The sequence below is a fragment of the Desmodus rotundus genome, chromosome 2 (genome assembly GCF_022682495.2).
Source record: "Desmodus rotundus isolate HL8 chromosome 2, HLdesRot8A.1, whole genome shotgun sequence".
In the NCBI taxonomy this organism is placed as follows: Eukaryota; Metazoa; Chordata; class Mammalia; order Chiroptera; family Phyllostomidae; genus Desmodus; species Desmodus rotundus.
Window position 1 is genome coordinate 86,087,204 of NC_071388.1, and position 20,802 is coordinate 86,108,005.

At 36.7% G+C, this 20,802-nt stretch overlaps 1 protein-coding gene across 12 annotated transcripts in view; it reads left to right on the plus strand.

Annotated features, from left to right (window-relative positions):
* The window catches only part of BBX (BBX high mobility group box domain containing), a 257,308-nt gene that overhangs the window by 215,976 nt on the left and 20,530 nt on the right, over positions 1-20,802 (plus strand). For all 12 annotated transcript variants that reach the window (XM_053918337.2, XM_045186058.3, XM_024578149.4 and 9 more), the window contains 3 exons: positions 6,291-7,299; positions 8,192-8,330; positions 11,359-11,507. In XM_053918337.2, the coding sequence (XP_053774312.1) occupies positions 6,291-7,299; positions 8,192-8,330; positions 11,359-11,507 (1,297 nt within the window). The remainder of the gene's footprint in view (positions 1-6,290; positions 7,300-8,191; positions 8,331-11,358; positions 11,508-20,802) is intronic.

The following is a 20,802-nucleotide window of genomic DNA, read 5'->3' on the forward strand; positions in this document are numbered from 1 at the left end:
ACTTCTGTGGTGTTATCTAGTACACTTGATTATTTTTCAATGGCCATTTCTCTAAGTCTTTCAAAGCTGGACGAATTAAGAAATGAATTGATACCTTAACTTCAGAACAAAGGAATACATTTTAAAATGTCTTTGATTCAAAGAGATAAAATCTTAATGTATACAGATTTATTATGTCTTTAAAGCAAGTCCTCAGTAACAAACCCTGCACCTAAGGTATGGTCTTACCTGAACTGAAAATGACAACCTCCTTGAACCTCAGAATATAAAAAAATCATCCCTCCATTTTATCTCACCCTTTCAATACTCTGTTGCATTTTTTTCTTTGCAGTCATTTTTAAGAGTATAGTTTTTATATATACCCATCCAACATGTACATCCTTAGGATGTCAGTTTTAATATCCTAGTTTTTGTTTTTCTTTTGGGAGTGAGTTATATTTCTTGAGTTACATTTCTTTTAGCACATCAGTGGTGTGCCATTCTAATTACATAAAACAGTGAGAAACCTCACTGTTTCAGTGTTAAAAATTTTAAAATACTGTCAAGAGTTAGCCCTGACTGGTGTGGCTCAGTGGGTTAGGTATCATCCACAGACTGAAAGGTCACTGGTTTGGCTCCCAGTTGGGGCACATGCCTGGGTTGCTGGCCAGGTCCCTGGGGGCCAGGTTGGGGGCGTGCTGGGGCTGTCCTATCGATGTTTCTCTCTCACATCAATGTTTCTCTTCCTTTCTGTCTCCCTCATTCCCTTTTCTCTAAAAATAAATAAATTAATTTAAAAAATTTTTTTAATGTTGTCAGAGGTACAATTAAAATATTGGTGATTAATTTTTCACGGGTGCTCTTGTGAAGCATAGCTAAGGACGGTGTGATTGCTGGTCTAGACCAACCATAGCAGGGTCATAATTAGCATTGTTTTCCTATAGACTTGTAAATTAACTCTTTCTTGGTATGAATCAGAATGTGTTTTAGGCTCATCATTTATTTTGGAACTAAATGAACCATTCAGTGTAATACAATTATCTGTTGAAGGCATTTGTTTTGAAGGTAGGTACTAGCATTAGAATACTCCTGGTGAAGAATACAAAGGTGAACAGGAAACATTTTGTACCCTGTGAATTGCAGTTATAAAAAATTGAGTAGTACGTGAAGGAATAGACTATACATACCAATATTTATGTCTGGCATTTGATTTAAAACATTAACATTTTAACTTCTATGAAAACAGCCATGGGAATTCCATCCAGCAGGTGCCCTACAGGTGATTTTACATTCTCACTTTAAAAGAAAGTGATTGTTCAATTTAAAATAATAGTAGAATAAATTGTCATTTACTAAGGTGTGTTTTGTTTCAGGGCCTGATTAACAACCAACCTTCTATTAAGGGCAACCTGACTAATTAATAACAGACATTAATTTGATGCTGGCACAATGCAGTTTTATTCATTTGAGTTCACATCTGTGTTCTTTTGTGTCCACTATGAGCTTACCTGTGCACACGTCCTTGCATATTTACATAATGTAGTGTGTATGCACTTTACTAAATCCCACTGAAGTATTGATGTGTGCACCCAAAGTGGATGTAAGTAGATATGCCTGTACCCAAAAGTGGAACTGAGCTTAATTAAGAATTGCTTCTTGAAAGGTAACTGATTTAAGATCTTCCTAAATCTAATTTTTTTTGTATGTTTCTTTTCAACTGTAGAATAATTCAATACTACAATGAAAAATTAGAGTAAAGCAGTTAGTCTATTACGGTCATGATGTGCTATTAATGATACCAGTATGAATATTACTACTAATAATAATGGCCAACATCTGTTCTATATGATATAAGGCTCCAGAGGGATGGTTGTTACAATATACTCTTGTTTTGTACTAGGCACTAACTTAAGTACGATACATGCGCACCTCATTGGACCTCACCATATTCCTAAGGCAAATGCTATTAACAGTCTTGTTCTATAGATTGGAAAGCTGAGGCACATTAACAATCTTGTGTTATAGATTGGGAAACTGAGGCCCAGAAAAATTTAGAGAAAATGAACTTATCAGTCTGTAATTCTCCACTATCTGGCTCTAGAATCCCTGCCTTTTGCGACTGCCTTTCAGGATAGAACTTGCACACATGTAAGAGTGATGGCATTGTCTAAGAGTTATTACATCCGTAACTATTCCCAAGTTCTGTGTATGCCATGTAGAAATATAGACTGCTAATTCCTGGAGACTTTTGAAAATTATTTCTAAGAATACAATGTTGGAACTCATAGAAAATAGATAAGAACTGGAAATTATCAAAGTCTTCCTGAAAAAAGTCATTGTCAGATGTGCTAGGCCAGAGTCTATTCTCCCTGTGTGCTGGCTTTATATTCCAGGGGGCTGCAGACTGCCTTTCCTGGGTTCCTGTGTCCCCTGATTTCCAGCTGGGTTCAGCTAGTGAAAGACACTGGTGGGACATTAGTGCAAGGGAGGAAAAGGGAGGCCAGGTGGTGCAGAGATGAGGAGGGTTGGAGGCACAGCAAAGGCAGCAGCTCTTTCATGAATCCAGCTCTCCTCATACAGGCCCACCACAGTGCCACCGTCTACGGGGGACCCAGTCCCTGGGCTTCAGTAGTAATTCTTATACCTACCCTTGGCTTTCCACTGTAGCCAATCCCTGGGTTGCCTCACCACCTCCCATTCGAGTGTCTCAGCTCTTCATGACCTGTGTAACCAACTTATTCCCTGCATTAAATTTCTTCGTTTCTGTTTGCCTAGTTAGACCCTCACTGGTACACAAGCCATTTTTATTTTCTGGTTGGTGTGATTCTAAAATAGGCTAATGCTGTTGGCATATTATATCCAGATATCAGCAAGACTTTTGACAGATAATCTATGTCCTTGTGAACAAAATAGGAGGAATTTAGCCTGCATTATGAATTCTTAGATTGTTAAAGTTTATTAATGTTCAAGTCAACCTGATGAAAGGGCTCTAGAGGCTTACCAGAAGGCTCTGTCCTTGGCCATGTCCTACTCAGCATTGTTACCAAAGATCTGGACAAAGACATAAAACGGCTTTTATCAAATGTGTCCATAACACAAAGCTGATAGGTAATTTAATTCAAAGTTTGAAAGGACAAACTTTATAAGGAAAATGGAAAATCTTGCATCTGGTACAAAAATATATAAAGACATAGAATGGGAGAGGTGTAGCTTCCCAACATTATTATGTGGATAAAGAAATCCAGGATTTTAGCTGACCACAAGCCAGAAGTGTGGCCTCTGTGTAAGGGGTGGGGGTGGGGGGATTTGTCTTTGGGTCGAGTAGAAGATTAGTGTCCCTGTCAACTGACAAATAGGTCTGCTTCTCTTCAAGAATATTACAGGAAGGATAGGAACTTAATCTAAGAAAGATATTGCTGAATTGAAGCGTCACTGTTCCCCAACCCTTGTAAAGCTTTATGTCATTTACAAGTTGTATTCACACACACTTGTTCACCTTTGCCTCACAACAACCCAGTGGAGGATGTACTGTTACCCTATTTCTCAGCCTTTATTTCCTCACAGGGTTTCACGTCTAAGATAACATAAGGTCCTGTGTGGCCTTAGGCATGCAAGGCATGCAAGGTCTGGTGCTTGTTTGGGAAGCTAACTAATTTCAGTAAAGCCCATTCTCACTTCAGGACACCATACTGCTTCTAGATAAGAGGAATCCAACTTTCAAATGTGGGGAAGCTTTTACATGTGATGAGCAGTTAAAGGAAATGGGAACATTATTCTGGGAGAAGAGACTTGTGGGAATATAAAGTCTACCTTCCAAGACTTAAAACTGTCACATGAGAGAGAGAGTGGATTAATTTATGTGGCTTCAGGGAAAAACTAGGACTGAGAAGATGATAGATTTTTGCTCAGTATTTAAAAAATTCAAACAGAATTGCCCTCTCTTAAGGTCATTGCTTTTGTGTAAAAACTGGATAACTAACTCTCAGGAATATAGTAGTCAAGTGAATTCCTTCATTGGGAAGAATGTTAAATTACACATAACTTCTAGTGTGACATCCAACTCTGTTTGATTTGTTTTTGGTTTTTGGTTATCGAGACTTGTGCTATGTAGTTTTTGATTAGAAGTTAATTTGTTTTATTTTTTATAGTTGCACTTCCAGGAACATAATTGTTTTTCTTATAATTTAGGATTAACATACTCTATTTGTGAAAAAACTTTTAAGAGCCTGAGACAAGGAAGTAAAGCATGACTAGTGCTCAGTGTAATTAACTTCACAAGAAATATTATGCTATTTCCTGGAATATGTCCCCAGAGTGAATGTCTGCATTTGTTCCATTTCATTCCTCACTGTAGAATCCTATCAGGGATGATGAGGAGAATCATTTTGAAACATATTGAAGCAGAGAATAGAGTTTGCAAAGTATTATTAGGTTTGATAAGATGAATTTGTGCAAATGCAAACTGTTGGCAATATCACAATAAAAACCAGCATATTATGGTAAAAAGTTGCTGAGATGACTTAGTAAAGGCCATCAGAGTGATGGTGATTGAAAAACCATAGAATTTACCTTGAGGATACCTCTCATTTTCTTTCCAGAGCTAGTATAGTCCTTTTCTCCGCGTTGGGATAGTTATATTCATGAAGGGCTAGGATAATTAAGGAAGGAAAATAAAAATTACTTCAAAATTGATACAAAACCCAGCAAATCCCCCAAGAGTAAAACATGCAGGGAAGATTAAATATATTAGTGTTTCAGACATAGATAACATCTTGCTGTGTCCTTACTTCAGCTTAGGTTTAGTAAAGTTCTTAGTCATCATAACTACTTGCTGAGGTCTAAAAGTTCACTTACTTGATTTTCTGAAAAAGCTTCCTCGTGAACCCTTAATATATCAGATCTTCCCTCTGAATGACTCAGAGGACTTGGTACTCTTGTCATGTTCATTTTTTTTTAATTTGCATTGTCCCCACCACCACCCCTTCTCCAATTTCTTCCCAGTCTTACTAATCATAACATAATTCTCAAGGAAGAATTTGAGAGATAAGTACTAAGCGGGGAGGAGGACTGAGGTAAAAGAGCCTCTGATCATTCAATTCAGTGTATTATTCATTTAAAAATTTGAATTTGGAAAATGATTTTACAGATGTTAAAGATCTCTGACAACTTGCCATTTGATAAAATGGTGATTTTTCTTTTAAAATGGATCAGTTTGTTACTCATGTACTTCATTTGGGGGCTAAGCAAGCCCAGTACTCTCTTCCCTCTAAGTTGCTTAATGCAAAGTAGATAAGATGAGCAATGTTTCAGAATCCCTGTGCTGTCCTTGGCCTAATCAGCATGGTTTCTCCTTTAATGTCTTATAGATAAAATTTTGGGAGTTTAAAAATTTAAACAAATTGCCGCCAGGTATTTTTTTGGTATTCAGAATTTAGGAAATGGTATTATATATGTATGTCACACCATGCAGTTGACTCCCCAGTGCAGATTCTGATAGCAAAAACATATGAATAGATACATTAAGTAAGATAAATTAAGACTTTAAGCAATTTCACATTAGTTCTGGTCAGAATTTGCAGCCAAGTAAATTTGGATAAGATGGAATTTTCCACCAAGTTAGTTTAAACAAAATCACTTAGTTTTCAGAGCTTTTAGTGATCTTCAGGTTACCAGCATTGTGGACCCTATAAAGGTTCATTCACCAAAACCTTCTGGAGTTGTTTAATGAATTATCCAATTATCTAATTATCTAATTTGAAGTAGATAGGTAAAAATTGTTGCTATTTTTCTCATTTACTCCCAAAAGAAAAAAGGGCAAACATGGGAACAGAGTTTGGGGATGATTTGCTAAGTATCGCCATAAGTACATCATCTCTGTTAGACCTCACAGAATCTTCTGAGATGAAGTGTTTTTATTTTACAAAGGCAACAGAGGAGTAAGGAGTGAAATGACTCCTTCTAGCTATAAAGTTAGCAAGTAGCAAAACTAAGACTCAGACTCGGGTCCTTCAACTTCGGATCCCATCTTACTTTTACTAAATCTTGTTTTCATAGGAAAAGCTTCCAATGAAGCTGGAAAATAAGAATTCAGGTATATGCTTGTCTAGAGTATAATAAATATATCATAATGTCTAAAACCTTTTATTATCAATAATTTGAATCATTTAAGTTAGTTTGGCAGAAGAAGACTGATTATTATAAAAGTTGAAGTTTGATTTTTTCAAAGAGATGATAATTTAAAAGGTTAAGCTAACTTCAAGTATAGAAAATAAGATTTTTTTGTTGTTCTCCCATTTGTTTTAACTATTTAGATGTGTCTGGCATCAGAGGGGGTGAAAATGGAAGAATCCAACCTAATAAAAGCAAAAGAATCAGATGGTGGAAGAATTAAAGAATTGGAGAAGGGAAAGGAAGAAAGAGAAATAAAAATGGAGAAAACAGATGAAGCCAGCTTGCAGAAGGAAGCAGAATTTGAAAAATCATTTAAGGAAAATGTAAAAGATTCTAAGGAATTAAGAAATTTTGAGGCGCTGCAAATGGATGATATAATGGCTATAAAAATGGAAGATCCCAAAGAAACTAAAAAGGAAGAATTAGACGAAGATCAAAAATGTGGTCACTTCTCTGATTTCTCTTACTCTGCCAGCAGCAAGATAATAATAAGCGATGTTCCCAGTAGGAAGGATCACATGTGCCATCCTCATGGAATTATGATCATTGAGGATCCCACAGCATTAAACAAACCAGAAAAGCTAAAAAAGAAAAAGAAGAAAAGCAAAATGGATCGACATGGAAATGATAAATCCACACCCAAGAAGACTTGCAAAAAGAGGCAGTCCTCAGAGTCTGATATCGAGAGTGTCATGTACACCATTGAAGCCGTCGCAAAGGGAGACTGGGGCATTGAGAAACTTGGGGAAGCCCCTCGCAAGAAGGCCCGCACATCCTCAAGTGGCAAGGGAAACATTTTGGATGCCAAACCACCAAAGAAAAAAGTGAAATCAAGAGAGAAGAAAATGTCAAAGGAGAAATCCTCAGACACCACCAAAGAGTCAAGATCTCCAGATCTCATTAGTGTTTCTGCCAGCAAGAACATTTCTGGTGTGGTGCCAGAGGGTGCGAAAGCAGAACCATTGACCCCCACGGAGGTTGCATTACCGTCCAGCTTATCAGGGCAGGCCAAGCCTGAGGACAGTGAGTGTCACAGAAAAACAGAGACTTGTGGCTCCCGGAAATCTGAGAGGTCTTGCAAAGGTGCTCTTTATAAAACCCTGGTGTCTGAGGGCATGCTCACCTCTCTGAGAGCTAATGTTGACAGAGGTAAGTGACTTCTATAAATCAGAAAAGATTATTGAAACCTAGCAGAATTGCTCCTTTAGACCTATTGAAAGAACCACCATAAAGAACAATGTGTTATCAAATTGATATTTTACATTTGTACTGTTCTCTATGGTTTATAGATCACATACATTTGTCATTTTACTTACATGTTTTCTAGCACTTATTGAGCAGAGTGTCTTCAGAATATGTGTTTAAAGTACTTAAAACTTTTTTTTTCTCTTTTACTGGTATGGGCTGGGTATTTGTTTTGAAGGATGAGCATTGCATGTCTGGACCTCTTAGTCTGTTTCAAAACTATAATGAAAGCTAAGGGTCTTTAAAACGTAACAGTATCCAGAATCCAGTTAATGTGTATACCTTTATTCCATAGAGTGGTTCATATACATTCATCTATTTTAAAATATAGCATCTCACTAGGGGATTACCTTGCGCCAAACTAAATGCAAACTAGAGATTTGTGCATACTAGGTCTAGCAAGCCCTGAATGAAGATCCTCAGGAGCTCATAGTTCCCCAGGGATGTCATTCCAATAAATCTTGGAGAATTAACAGTGCCCACCAGTAAAGGACTCCACACCCTAAACTGATTCTTTAATGGAAAAATTAGCAGTAGTTGGTCAGTCTCTGGAGTCATGCAATACCTGTTGAATTATGACAAGACAACTTATATCAGAGGCTATAAGTCACTCTTGTGTGTATTCTATTATGAAGGGTGGTCCATCACAAATCACTCTGAGTCTCTGACCAGTTACAAATAACATCGTGCCCATGATGCCTAAGGGGTCAGCAGGTCACCTGTGAAGCAACTAAGATGATTCCCGCCCCCCCATTCCCAATATACTGAGCACATCCTTTCCTTTGAATTTCCTTAGGGAAACGAAGCTCAGGAAAAGGAAACTCCTCTGATCATGAAGGGTGTTGGAATGATGAAAGCTGGATGTTCAACCAGAGTGGGACCAGTGGAAGCAAGAAGTTCAAAAAGACAAAGCTGAAGGAAGACTCTCTCCTCGGGTGAGTGCCTGTGAGCCCAGTCAGCTGCACTGCCCAGACCCCAAGCGTGGTAGGATTTTCAGGGCAAGCATGCTTCTCTAACTGCTTATTCTCTGAGTATTCATTCAGCACTTACTACAGTCTTGACACAGGAGGGGGTGCAAATTAAGTGTATCCCATGATTCCTGCTGTTAACACGATTGTGAGTGACACTGTCATTCACATTTTAAGTATCAAACTTAGGCCTGAGTTTGAATTGAGGTCTACTGTGTGTATGAGTGGCGTGATACTGTAAATCCTTGCTTTTGTCCAGACGCATTCTCCCATCTGAAGTTTGCAGTGGATGTTCTATGTTTATATTTTATGTCCCGTATGCACCTTATTTAGTGTTTCTAAAGGCATGTACATATGTTTATAAAACGACGACAGCTGAAAAAGTAAGGTTAAAAGTATTATCTTTCTACCTCTAATCTTGTTTTGTTTAAGCCATGTTCTTCTGCTCTAAGATAAAAATAATAGATATTCAATAATTAATTATATATTGAAATGTACTGTCAAGCAATAGCATACATCAAGATAAAATCATTAAGATTTATTTCATTTTATGTTATGCAAAAGATTCTGATACCAGTCTTAATATAAAGCATTTTGCAAGTTATGAGATCTAATATTTTATATTGGTGAGGAAAGCATCTGAATATTCAGTTTTACTGTTTTGAAAATCCTTTGGGATTTCTCTTAGCTCAGTTTGAAAGGAATACATTGAAAAGAAATACATTTTTATATTTCTCATATTTTTTCTTAAATGTGTTCACAGGTATGCAAATTTTATGCATTGGGAATATTGTATTTGGTTTATTCATAAATATTTGCATTTCTATTTGTGGAATAATGTATTTTTTCCTTGGATGTTACAGTGCTTCAAAGTCTGGTTAATTCTAAGGCTCTTGGTCATCACAAAGTGTGAGAATGGAAATATTTCTCATGACAATCCTCACGATTATTTATATTGAGATGATATATTTATGATTTCACATATTTCCTTTCTAATATTTTTTAAAGTCCAGAATAGTTCAAATTAGTCTTGTTTATATTATGCTTCAACAATGACATGAAAACCCTCACATTTGTTATTATCAAATGATACTTTTCAAATTAAGCATTTCCTAAAAAAAAGTGACCAAGGACCAAGGCTCTATAACTTCTGGAACTACCAGTGCTCTGTCTGTCTGCCCAGCCAGAGAGCAGCTGCTCTCTCTTCGGACACAGTGATGTCCCAGGGGAATACAGTAGGCATGAAGGTTCCCGGACAGGAAGTTCTCTGATGGCTTCCCTTAGATACTGCTGAATCTATGAGAGAGATGTCTTCACAGTCCTCTTTGAGGAACAAAAAAGTGAAACAGTCTTTTGAGAACCTGTCCGCGCAAAGAGACTGCTGTGTGGGTTGCTTGTTTGTTTGTTTTAAAAAATTATTTCTAAGGAGGTTTTCTACAGATTTAAATCAACAGTAAAGAGTAAACTTATGATCTTTCCTCCTCTCTCCTTTAAATAATTGCCTGTCAGATTCAGACTATCTGGGTTTGCCTTGTTAAGAACATACCACCATAGTGCATGAGCAGTGAGAAATGCTGCTTCCTGTCAGTCTTAGCTGAGATTTCTAAATGAGCATTTTAAATCTTTCTATCGCAGAAAATGTGCTACCTCCTTAGTTAACAGTAGCCAAGAAAAATTCATTCAGTATTGGCAGTTCTAATTTTATAGACCTATCCAAGAAAAACATAGGTGATTATTCTAGTTGAAAAAAGAGTACCAAGAGACCTTAGGAGTTAGATCTTGCATTTTTATATTTTACTCTGGGTTATTCAGAGTATCTGAAAAATTCACATCTTACAGGTAGCTTTCTGATAAATCTAATTAGTATCAGATAGTATCTGATTTTCCATTAGTGTAAACATTTTTTAGTTGAGTATGAAAAGATGATTTTAGTAAGGGAGAAACATCACCCCCACCCACTACCCTTTGCAGCTTTGATAGAACTTGGTAGTGGCCTTCTTTTTTTAGCAGTCTGATGGTTATCTGACTATCTTATCTCTGTTCCCCAACTCTTAATACATTCTTCCAAAACTGAGAACGGGTGGACATCCCATAGGTAGCAGCCTAATACATTAGCTTCTTGTAAGTGGCTTCTCAAAGCTGCTCTCTTCCCAGTATGCCTTCCATTTTCCATCCACTGAGCACAGCGATTCTCCTGCAGCTTCTCCCATCTGTTTGGGCTGCCTCTTAGTAAGTCTCACTGTCAGTGAAAGCCAGCAGCCAGCCTAGGACCCAGCAGGCGTGCTACCATTGCTGTGGGGGCTTTGGAGACCATCAGAAGCAGCCCAAGGATTTCCCAACGTTGCTGGTGACATTTCTGAAGCCCTTTGTGGTTGTGTTAGAGCAGCGTTGCCTTTGTGCTAGTGTGTTCATTGCAAACTGGCTTTACTTTTCTCACTGAGTGTGTTATCCTCATCCTGGTCAGCTCTCCAGGATGATTTTCTAATATTCAAAATATTTCCTTGCGTTTTCTTTGTGTGTGTATGTTTTAAAAAATAAATATTTTTTAAGAAAACCAATCTTACAAAATTGCCAATACACCATATCACCAATAATCTTGGCAATATGGGTGTGTACATATGAATCTTTAGAATGAGGCACTTGTCTGGATGGAATATGCTTTGTATTGAACTTAATGAAAAATCATTATGCCAATGGAGAAAATGGTAAATTCTCCACTTTAAAAATACCCAATATTTTAAATAATGTTTCAGCTTTTCTAAGGTAATGTTAGCTTTTCTAAGCTAACCTGTCATGTGAGTTTACTAAGAAAACTGTTGGTAAATCTCAGCTTTTCTGAAAAGACATTTTTTATCCTTGCATAGAATTTATTAACAATGACCTAATTCTTAGGAACCCTGTTTAATAACAAATGTTGTAACATATATTTTGTATTGTTTTCTGCTTAAATATTTATATCATGTGCTGATTTTTTACATCCCTTCTCTTTCATTAGCTCAGCAAAGCTGGATGAAGAATTTGAAAAAAAATTCAACAGCCTCCCTCAATATACTCCTGTTACATTTGACCGGAAATGTGTATCGGTTCCAAGAAAAAAGAAAAAGACTGGAAACATGTCCTCAGAACCAACTAAAACCAGCAAAGGTTAGATGTGTGCTCTCTGTTCCTGCAGTGTGGTCAGAATTTCAACTGAACCCTCTTCTAAGCTTCTGCAGCTCCCGTTTAGATGTCATTGGACTTCGACTGAGGCAGTAGCGAGTTGGAATTTCTGGTTGTTTCCTGACTTCTTTCTCCCTTCTTCCTTCCTAATTCTCCTCAGCTTCAGTCCTTTCGCCTGTATCTCAGCCTATACCTTTACCCTTAAAGGAGTAGGTTTTTGAAAGTGTTTACACGTGGTCTTCGACTCTCTGTTCTCCAGAATTCGGATTTGGAAATGTTGAAGTTTTCTTGAGCAAAAAATGCTGACTGAGTATAGTTTTGTTCACTGTATCTGCAGCAGGTTGGACTCAGGGACTGTGAAATTGTTCCATTTGCCTAATAAGCAGACTTCATTCCTTACTGGCAGTATGAACCAAATGAAAATAAAATTCCCTGTAATACTCTAGCAGTGTTTTTTATTGGCTTTGTTAAATTTAGAAAAATGACAATGTTGCTCACCTTGAGAAACATGTCTTCTAATTTTACTTTGGGTCTAAAGATCGGTGGAGAGAATGTATCTCTGGTTTTCCACACAGACGTGAAAGACTTCGTTCAGTTAGCTCTTCTATAAGGACAGTGGATGGACAAATGCAGAACTGGTGTGGCTGAGCTTTTGTTGCTTTCAGGGTCAAATTCTGAGCAGGGTTGGATGGAAGAGTTCTCGTAATTATCCTGCAGAAGTAACTGCCTATTGCCTGCTTTATGTCAAATTAGATTACGTATTTCAGATGAGTGGATGTTTAAGATATGGTATATCTTAACGTGAATCTTACTAAATTCTTATAATCATGAATAATGATCAAAGATAAATTAATGAGGAGATACAATTTCATGCCTTTTAAGAGAGTATCTAAAGCATATGTCTAGGGAAAATTATCTGAACAAACCTGAACCTTTACCCCTCAGTATCTAAAACCCCTTTGCACGCAGGTGTTGATATAACTGAGGAGGGTAGCTCTGAGATCTCTATCTTAAGATGGCTCTGAAAGGCGGAAGAAAATCCCTCTTCATGACTAAAGGCAGAGGGGAACGTAAAAGTGATTTTAGCTTAGTTTTCCTCTGTGGTTAATAAAAACAAGTCTAGTGAATAAAGAACTAAAAAAGAAATGTTGCATCACCAAGTTTGCTCACCTGGGAAAATAAAACGGAGTTGTATCATGATCTTCCCAGATAGGTAGGAAAGGAATCAAGTAGCATTGTTGACAGGTAGGTAACTGAACACTGTTGTGGATTCGTTACCAAATGCAATGACAGTCTCTGCCCTAGCGATATTTAGGAACAAGCACAGTAGTCCATGAGTCCAAAGATGCCAGTTATCTTGAGCTCCCGCAATTCTCAGATTTAAAGTTGCTGATAAATAAATACCTGACGAGCCAATAAAATGGAATTTGATTGATATGCAGGATGTATTCTCTTCCTCCACCTCTTATAGTTGGAAACATTTCATTTTGGAGTTCTAAAGACAGCCGCTTATCTATCAGGAAATGTAACAGTAGATTTATTTTTGTAAAGCTGTAAAACCCCCTGAAGTTAGGACCTATTTTCACAAGACCTTCTCTTAGTTGTCTGTTGTATGTTTTTTTCTCTCCCACCTAAGATTAACAGTATTTCTTTTAATGTGAAATAGCTTTTTGGAGGTTTCAGTTATATTTCATACATCATCATCTTAACTCTTCCATTACGCCTCTCAAGCCACAAAGTCACTGGTTCTTATGCATTATACCAGTAATGATGTAGGTGGGCAGTCTTTCACGACTTTAGATTTTGCTCTGCATTCCAAATCATGGAGCAAAATGCAAATATCATAAAGCAGAAATTAAATAATATATTCTCTATTTACGAAACTAGAGAAATGGCATTTGTGACTGATTTTTAGCTTGGCATTAGCAACACCAAGGTACCTTCTACCAGATAGTAATGAAAGCATCATACAGCTCTGCTGTAATTGCCTGACCTTCAGAGGATAAAAGAGATTGTCTTCTTCACCTCTAGAGCCTTTGCATTGGTGCATGAGGAATCCTTCAAAACAAAAACTTGTGTATGAGATCATTAGTTCATTAGTAAGAGCATGTGTCCATAGGAAACCTCATTTTTCCTTCAACAATTCACCAGTTGTCTATATTTTATTTTCTCCTACATTTGTTATCATTCAACATTCATTATATTTTTCTTTCTGCCTTATACTAGGTACTTTTTAGCTACTCTGGGTTATAGAAAATGTATAGAATTTTTCTGAAATGTAATTTCTAGAGGAAATGATATGGGTGCATTTATACAGTTATACATCTCAGAATCATAGTGCCTGTTTGGGTTTACCCTTTCCTTTTCCCAGCAGTCTCCTTATTTATATCAGTATTTCCAAGTAGTCTCTTCCCCTTTCTCTCTCTCCCTTCACTCTCTCTGCCCTGTCCCTTATGTCTATGTAGTAGGTCTTGTCAAAAACTCTAAAACAAAAAAAGATGAAAATAACTAAATGCCACTTTCTCCAGTAGGGCCCAGGCTACGTTATAGTAAGCAGAGCACAGTGAGTTAGAATCTCCTTTTGCTTCTAAGAACAAATTATAATCTATCTAACTCAGTGCAGTTCAGCTGAAGCAGCACACCCATACATGTTTTCTGGTTTATCTCTTACAGTTACTTGTATATATTCAAATGAAAGCTTTAAATTGTGAGTCTAAATTTAATTGTAACTTCCTAAGAGGTTTGTTTTGACACATTATTTTAAGTATACTGTTAATGTATGAAGCACTTTTTACAAAAGTGTCAGAAGTCAAGAGTGCTCTGCAAAATAAATAATTTTCGAATGACATGGGGTCATGGAGAAAAAGTTAATTGAGTTCAATTTAGATTGTTTAAATCATTCTCCAGCTTGACCCTTGACTACACTTTTCCTCTTTCATCTCCTCTGTCTCCACATTGTTTCTTAGCCCATCAAACATACTATTGGTCTTTCTCAGGTTCTTCCAACCCACACTTACGTTAAAATTTAAATTTCAAATGTTTAGGCATTTGAGATTTTAATGAAAGAAGCAGATATACAAAATTAAGGGTGGAGGACAGATCCCCTATTTGGGTTTGAGCCAACCCGAGGATGCTTTCAGCGTTAAAGGACTAAGATCTGTCTTCGCCAGGCCAGCCTTGCCAATCTGTTATGGGAGTTATGGTTTCCAGGTTGGGCAGAACTCTGTATTTTGTCCTATAACTGTTTGTTTGCAAGTCTTCATTGCCACCAAACATGGTGACAGCGCATTTGCAGGTATCGAAGAAATACCTAGTACAATCCTGAGTTCCTTAACAAGGCACACGTGTCCAGCACGGTGAGGTGGCTCAGTCCTCTCGAATTCTAACTACTTGTGCGGGTTTACTCAAACTCATTCAAGTCAGCAGATCCACAGGACCAGCAGCTGGGGGTCCTTTGCTGTAAATTATTGGAAACTTTTTGTTTCATTGGTTATTCATTACTTAGTGTGTTCATTACAAAAATGGCAAGTTAGTTTTAAAATAAAGCCTCTGCTCTTCTTATAGCTTGAAAACATGAAACTGTAGAACCTGGACATAAGCCACCACCACTTGAGTTAGGCCTAACATTGTTCCCTATGACGGTTCTGAAGAGAAAGGGTCACTCACTTCACATTACTGTTGACCTCGAAGAAATAATACCAGGCTAATACGGAAGTGGCTGTTGTGTCACTATAGCTTCTCACCCCAAAAATGCCTTTTTGTTTTTTCAGCACACCATGAACAGCATTAATCTTTGGAAATGTTATTGTTAATGTCTCTGTGGCACCCCTCTGGTCCTGTCAGATTGTGTCTCTATTTTCTTCTGAGCAGTGAAAGTGGTGTGCTTTCAAATACAGCCCATCCTGCCCCCAAACTTAAGTAGAGTCCTAAGCTAGTTTACATGCCAGCAACAAGTGATTCTGTCATAAAGAAGCGGAAGCTGACGCAAACACTCTCTCAAGAAGACTGGGGTAGAAAGAGGAGGGACAGAGATTGGCAGGAAACTTGAGGGGAGTTAGTTTACTGAAAGATGGTTGCCAATTCTTTCCTTTCTGAATAATTCCTTCTAAATCTCTTTTCTTTTCACCTCCTATGGTCTTTACCCTGCATGGAATCTCAACATTAATTAAGATAACAAATAGTAGTAAGTTTCTGTTTACTTGCTATTTATTACAAGTTTTTACTTTTATTTTCTTCAGGCAAAATATCAAACATGTACCATACTGGCGGGCAGAAATCAAGTTGTTAATTTCTTAACTCTAATATTGCTGTTTTTCAATTACTCATTCAAGTTTGTCCCTTTCTTTTTTATATAAAGTTGCCCTTTATGTAATTTGTTTTATAGCTATAGTTTGGGATGGCTAGGAGCAAGGAAGTTTAAAAATAAAAGTTTACAGTAGTTCCTCTATGTACCAAACCACTTTGGTGGCTTTTTTCATGTTAAAATTGACAAGCTCTATCTTTAGTTTTGTCCTTAAATTGTACCTCTTAGATTTCTCTGAGTATGGTTGGATCTGAAAATATGTATCATTTTCTTCTTTCATAACCCATTCCCTATGTCACATCAGTTTGCTTCTGTGACTTACTGCCTGTCCTCATTGTCCTCGTACAAATACACAACGATGAGTATAGAAATCATTCTCCCTGTGAGTCAGTTCCTTATTATTATTAAATTATTTTTCTACAGATAAATCACTAGGATCCTTACGGTGCTAAGAAATCTCAGAATGGTTTTTCTTCTTTTTTTTCTCCTTCGGTTTTCTGTGATTGCCCATGTATCTATCATTCAGGTCCTGAAGTTTCCTCAGTCGTATAAAATACGTATGAGGCAGTGATTGCTAATGGGCTATAGAGAATACCTGTAATGTTAGTGCAGTATATACACATAATGTGTTTGTATTTTAAATTTATTTTCTTTTTGTTGTTGCTCACTTTTTCTCAGGGAATAAAAGCCAATAAGAGGAAATTTTATTTTTATTTTAAACTACCACCAGTCAGTTCAGAAGTATTTACTCTTGGTGATTTAGAAGGATGACTTGGTGTAGCCATCACAAACTCTCTCACAACTTTGTTATCGGTAATAGCAGCAACATCTGTCATTTCTTGAACTCTTACTTTGTGCCAAGCAGTGGTTTAAGAACTTTATTTATTTGTTGATGTAGCAAATGTTATTGAGAATGAGTCATGCGATAAGACCATTCTAGGCATATATCTGCAGAATAATATATTTGTGATTGAAAACAAAGAAGCCTGCTGCAGTGGAGGTTGCATCATAGTGAGGGTACCAGATGATGAACAAGCCTAAACAATAAGCAAAGTATATAATGTATTAGGAAGTGATAAGTACTGTGAAAAGAAAGAGTAAGTTTGATAGAACAACTAAGCAAAAGATCAACAAGTAAGGAAAAGAACTTTATACACCATCTCTGTCTATATATAGAACACTCCACCCAACAATAGCAGAATATACATTCTTTCCACATGAACATGGAACTGTTTCTAGAATGCAACATATACTAGACCATAAAACAAGTTTAAAAGGATTGAAATTATTCAAACGAATACCTTCTGACCATAGTGGAATGGAATTAAAATTGAACAGCAGAAGTAAAATTTGGAAACTCACAAATAGGTGGAAATTAAACAACATACTCTAAATAACCAATAAGTCAAACGAAAAGTTAATAAATCAATAGGGAAATCAGAAAATAGTTTGAAATGAATAAAAATGAAAACAACACACCAAAATTTATGGGATACAGCTAAAGTAATGCTTAGAGATTTATAGCTATAAATGCATATGTAAAGAAAATTTCAAATCAATAACCTAACCTTCTACCTTGAGACACTATACAAAAAAGAACAAACTAAACCTAAAGAAAGTAGATGAAAGAAAATAATAAAGATTACATGGGAAATTAATTAAATAAAGAATAAAAACAATAGGAAGAAAAATCAATGAAACCAAAAGCTGCTTCTTTAAAAACAACAAATTTGAGAAACTTTTAGCTACACTGACAGAGAGAGAGAGAGAGAGAAGACTCAACTTCAAGGAATATGGTGAACAATTATATGCCAATAAATGAGATAATTTACACGAAGTGGACAATCCCTGGGGAAACACTAACTACTGAAACTTAAGGAAAAAATAGACAAGCTGAATAAACCTATAACTAGTAAAGAGATTGAATTTAGAAATCAAAAAAGTACCCAGGTTAGGAGGGAAGCCCAGGCCAGGCCAGGATGGCTTTAGCACTGCGCTCTACTAAATATTTAAAAAAGAGCCATTACCAATTGTTCACAAACTTATCCAAAAAGTGGAAAAGGAGGGAGCACTTCTCAACTCATTTTGTGATGCCAGTATTACCCTAATGTCAAAAGTAGACATCACAAGAAAGAACTGCATGCAGACCAATAGCTCTTACAAATACAGACATGAAAATCTTTAACAAAAAACTAGCAAACCAAATCCATCCACATAAAGAAAAAGTATGCACTATAGCTAACTGGCATCTTACCCCAGAAATACAGGGTTGGTTTAACATCAGGAATTCAATTAATATACCATATCTATAGAACAATACCAAAAAAAGTATATGGTCATCTCAGTAGATGTAGGAAAAGTATTTGACAAAAATCTAATACCTTTTCATGATAACACTAAACAAACTCAGAATAGACTGGAACTTTCTCAACCTGTTAAAGGGCATCTATCAAAACCCCACAGCTAACAGACCTCATACCTAATGGTGAAAGATTGGAAGTTTTCCCTAAGATAGGAAACGAGACAGGGCTGTTCACCGCACTGCTTCTATTCGTTGTAGTAGAGGTCCCAACCAGGGCAGTTGGGCGAGGAAAAGAAACGAAAGGCATCTAGGTTATGGAAAGGAAGTAAAATTATCTCTGTTTTCAGATGACATAATCTTTGATGGAGAAAACTTACAGGATCCACTAGAAAACTATTATAGCTAATAAATGAGTTTAGCAAGGTTACAGGGTCAAGATTGTTATACAAAAGCCAGTGGTATTGTATATACTTTCAATGAACAATCCAAAATGAACTTAGGAAAACAATTCCATTTACAGTAGTACCAAGAAGAATAAAGGTTCATCCAAGATGACAGAGGAGTAAGAGGCAACTACACTAACCTCCTCCCAGGACCAACCTGGAGTTAGAGCTAAATTGCAGAGAAACCATCTAGAATAACCAACTGAACACTAGCTGGAGAGAAGCCTTATAGCACGGACAGACAGAACAAACCACTTCACCACAGCATGACTGGTAGGGAGTGCAGAGGAGACGCAAGAGTGTTGGCTGGGCTCCCGTGGGCAGCAGCTGAAGTGTGAGAGGGATAGTTCAGTTGCTGGGGAGTTCCCCTTATCAGGAACAATACAGGGATGTCTGCTTTCACCTCTCTTATTCAAGATGGTACTGGAGGTCCTAGCCACAGCAATCAGACAAGAAGAAGAAATAAAAGGCATCCAAATTGGAAAGGAAGAAGTAAAACTGTCTTTATTTGCAGATGACATGATACTATACATAGAGAATCCCAAAGATTCCACCAAGAAAATACTAGAACTGATCAATGAATTCAGCAAAGTAGAAGGATATCAGTTGCATTTTTATATTCCAATTATGAACTAAAAGAAAATGAAATTAGAAAACAATCCCATTCACAATTGCTTCAAAAAGAATAAAATACCTAGGAATAAATCTAACCAAGGATGTAAAAGACATGTACTCAGAAAACTGTAAGATACTGAAGAAACAAGCTGAAGAAGATACAAATAAGTGGAAGCACATACCATGTTCAAGGATAGGAAAAATTAACATAATTAAAATGTCCATGGAAGTCAGTATGGAGATACCTAAAAAATTAAAAATGGATCTATCTGCTTTTTGACCCAAGAGTCCCACTTCTGGGAATATATCTGAAGGAACCCAAAACATTAATTCAAAAGAACACAAACACCCCTATGTTCAATGCAGCATTATTTATAATCGCCCAAGACATGGAAGCAGCCTGAGTGTCCATCAACAAACAAGTGAGTAAAACAACCATGGGATATTTACAGAATGGAATACTACTCAGACATGAAAAAGAAGATTTTTACCCTTTGCAACTTTATGGATTGACCTGGAGAACATTATGCCGAGTAAAATAAGCTAGTCAGAGAAAGACAAATACCATTTTGATTGTCCTCTTATGTGGAATTTAATGAAGAAACTGAACTAATAAACAAAACAAACAGACTCATAGATGGAGAGGAGATGACAGCTAGTTGGGGTGGGGGGAGGTTAGGGAGTGGAGGGATTGAGCACAAAGGAAAAAGGATTCATGGACAAAAGTGTGATGACTGCTGGGGGGAGGGGGCTATAAGGGGACTAAATGGTAATAGGAAAAAATACAATGAAGATTAAATGAAAAAAAATTTTTTAATGAAACATTTTTTTATTGAACTTGATTAGAAAACTATTGGCAGTAATGAAAATTACAGAAGATTAAATTTCTAAGTATAGTATCTTTAGTTGATTATTAAAATAGGCTGTCAAGACTGTAACTGTTTTGTTTTGTTCAAACAGTTCTCCTTGACTCAGAAAAAAGTAAAAGAAATCCAGACAAAAGGCACTGTGGTATAAATAAATAAAATCTTTAAAAAAAACAAGATTAAAGTACTTAGATGTGTAACACATTGAAAGCTACAAAACATTGTTTAAAGAAAGATGATCAAATGGGAAAACCTCCCAGGTTCGTGGTTCAAAAGACTTAATGTTGTTAAGATGGAAACACTCATTTCTTTTCTAGATATTGACAAATGATCCTAAATTTAATTTGGAATTGTGAGGCATTTGGAAGAGCCAAGATACTTCTTAATTTCACAGCTGGCTATAAAAATGGAAATGAGACAGTGTGGTAGACAGACAGAGGTCAATGGGATAGAATTGGGGTCCAGAAATAAACCTGTATATCATTGGTCCACAGATTTTTCGACAAGGATGCCAAGACTTCTTCAATAAAAAAAGAATTGGCTTTTCAAAAAATGGTGCTGGGAAACTGGGTATCCATACTTCAAATAATGAAATTGGGCCCTTATAAATGAACTCAAAATGGATCAAAGACTTAAACATAAGAACTAAATCTGTAAATATTTTCAAAGGAACTGCAAGGGTCAATCTTACCTCAGATTTGGCAGTGGATCCTTTGATGCGATACCCAAGACAAAATAGATCATTGGATTG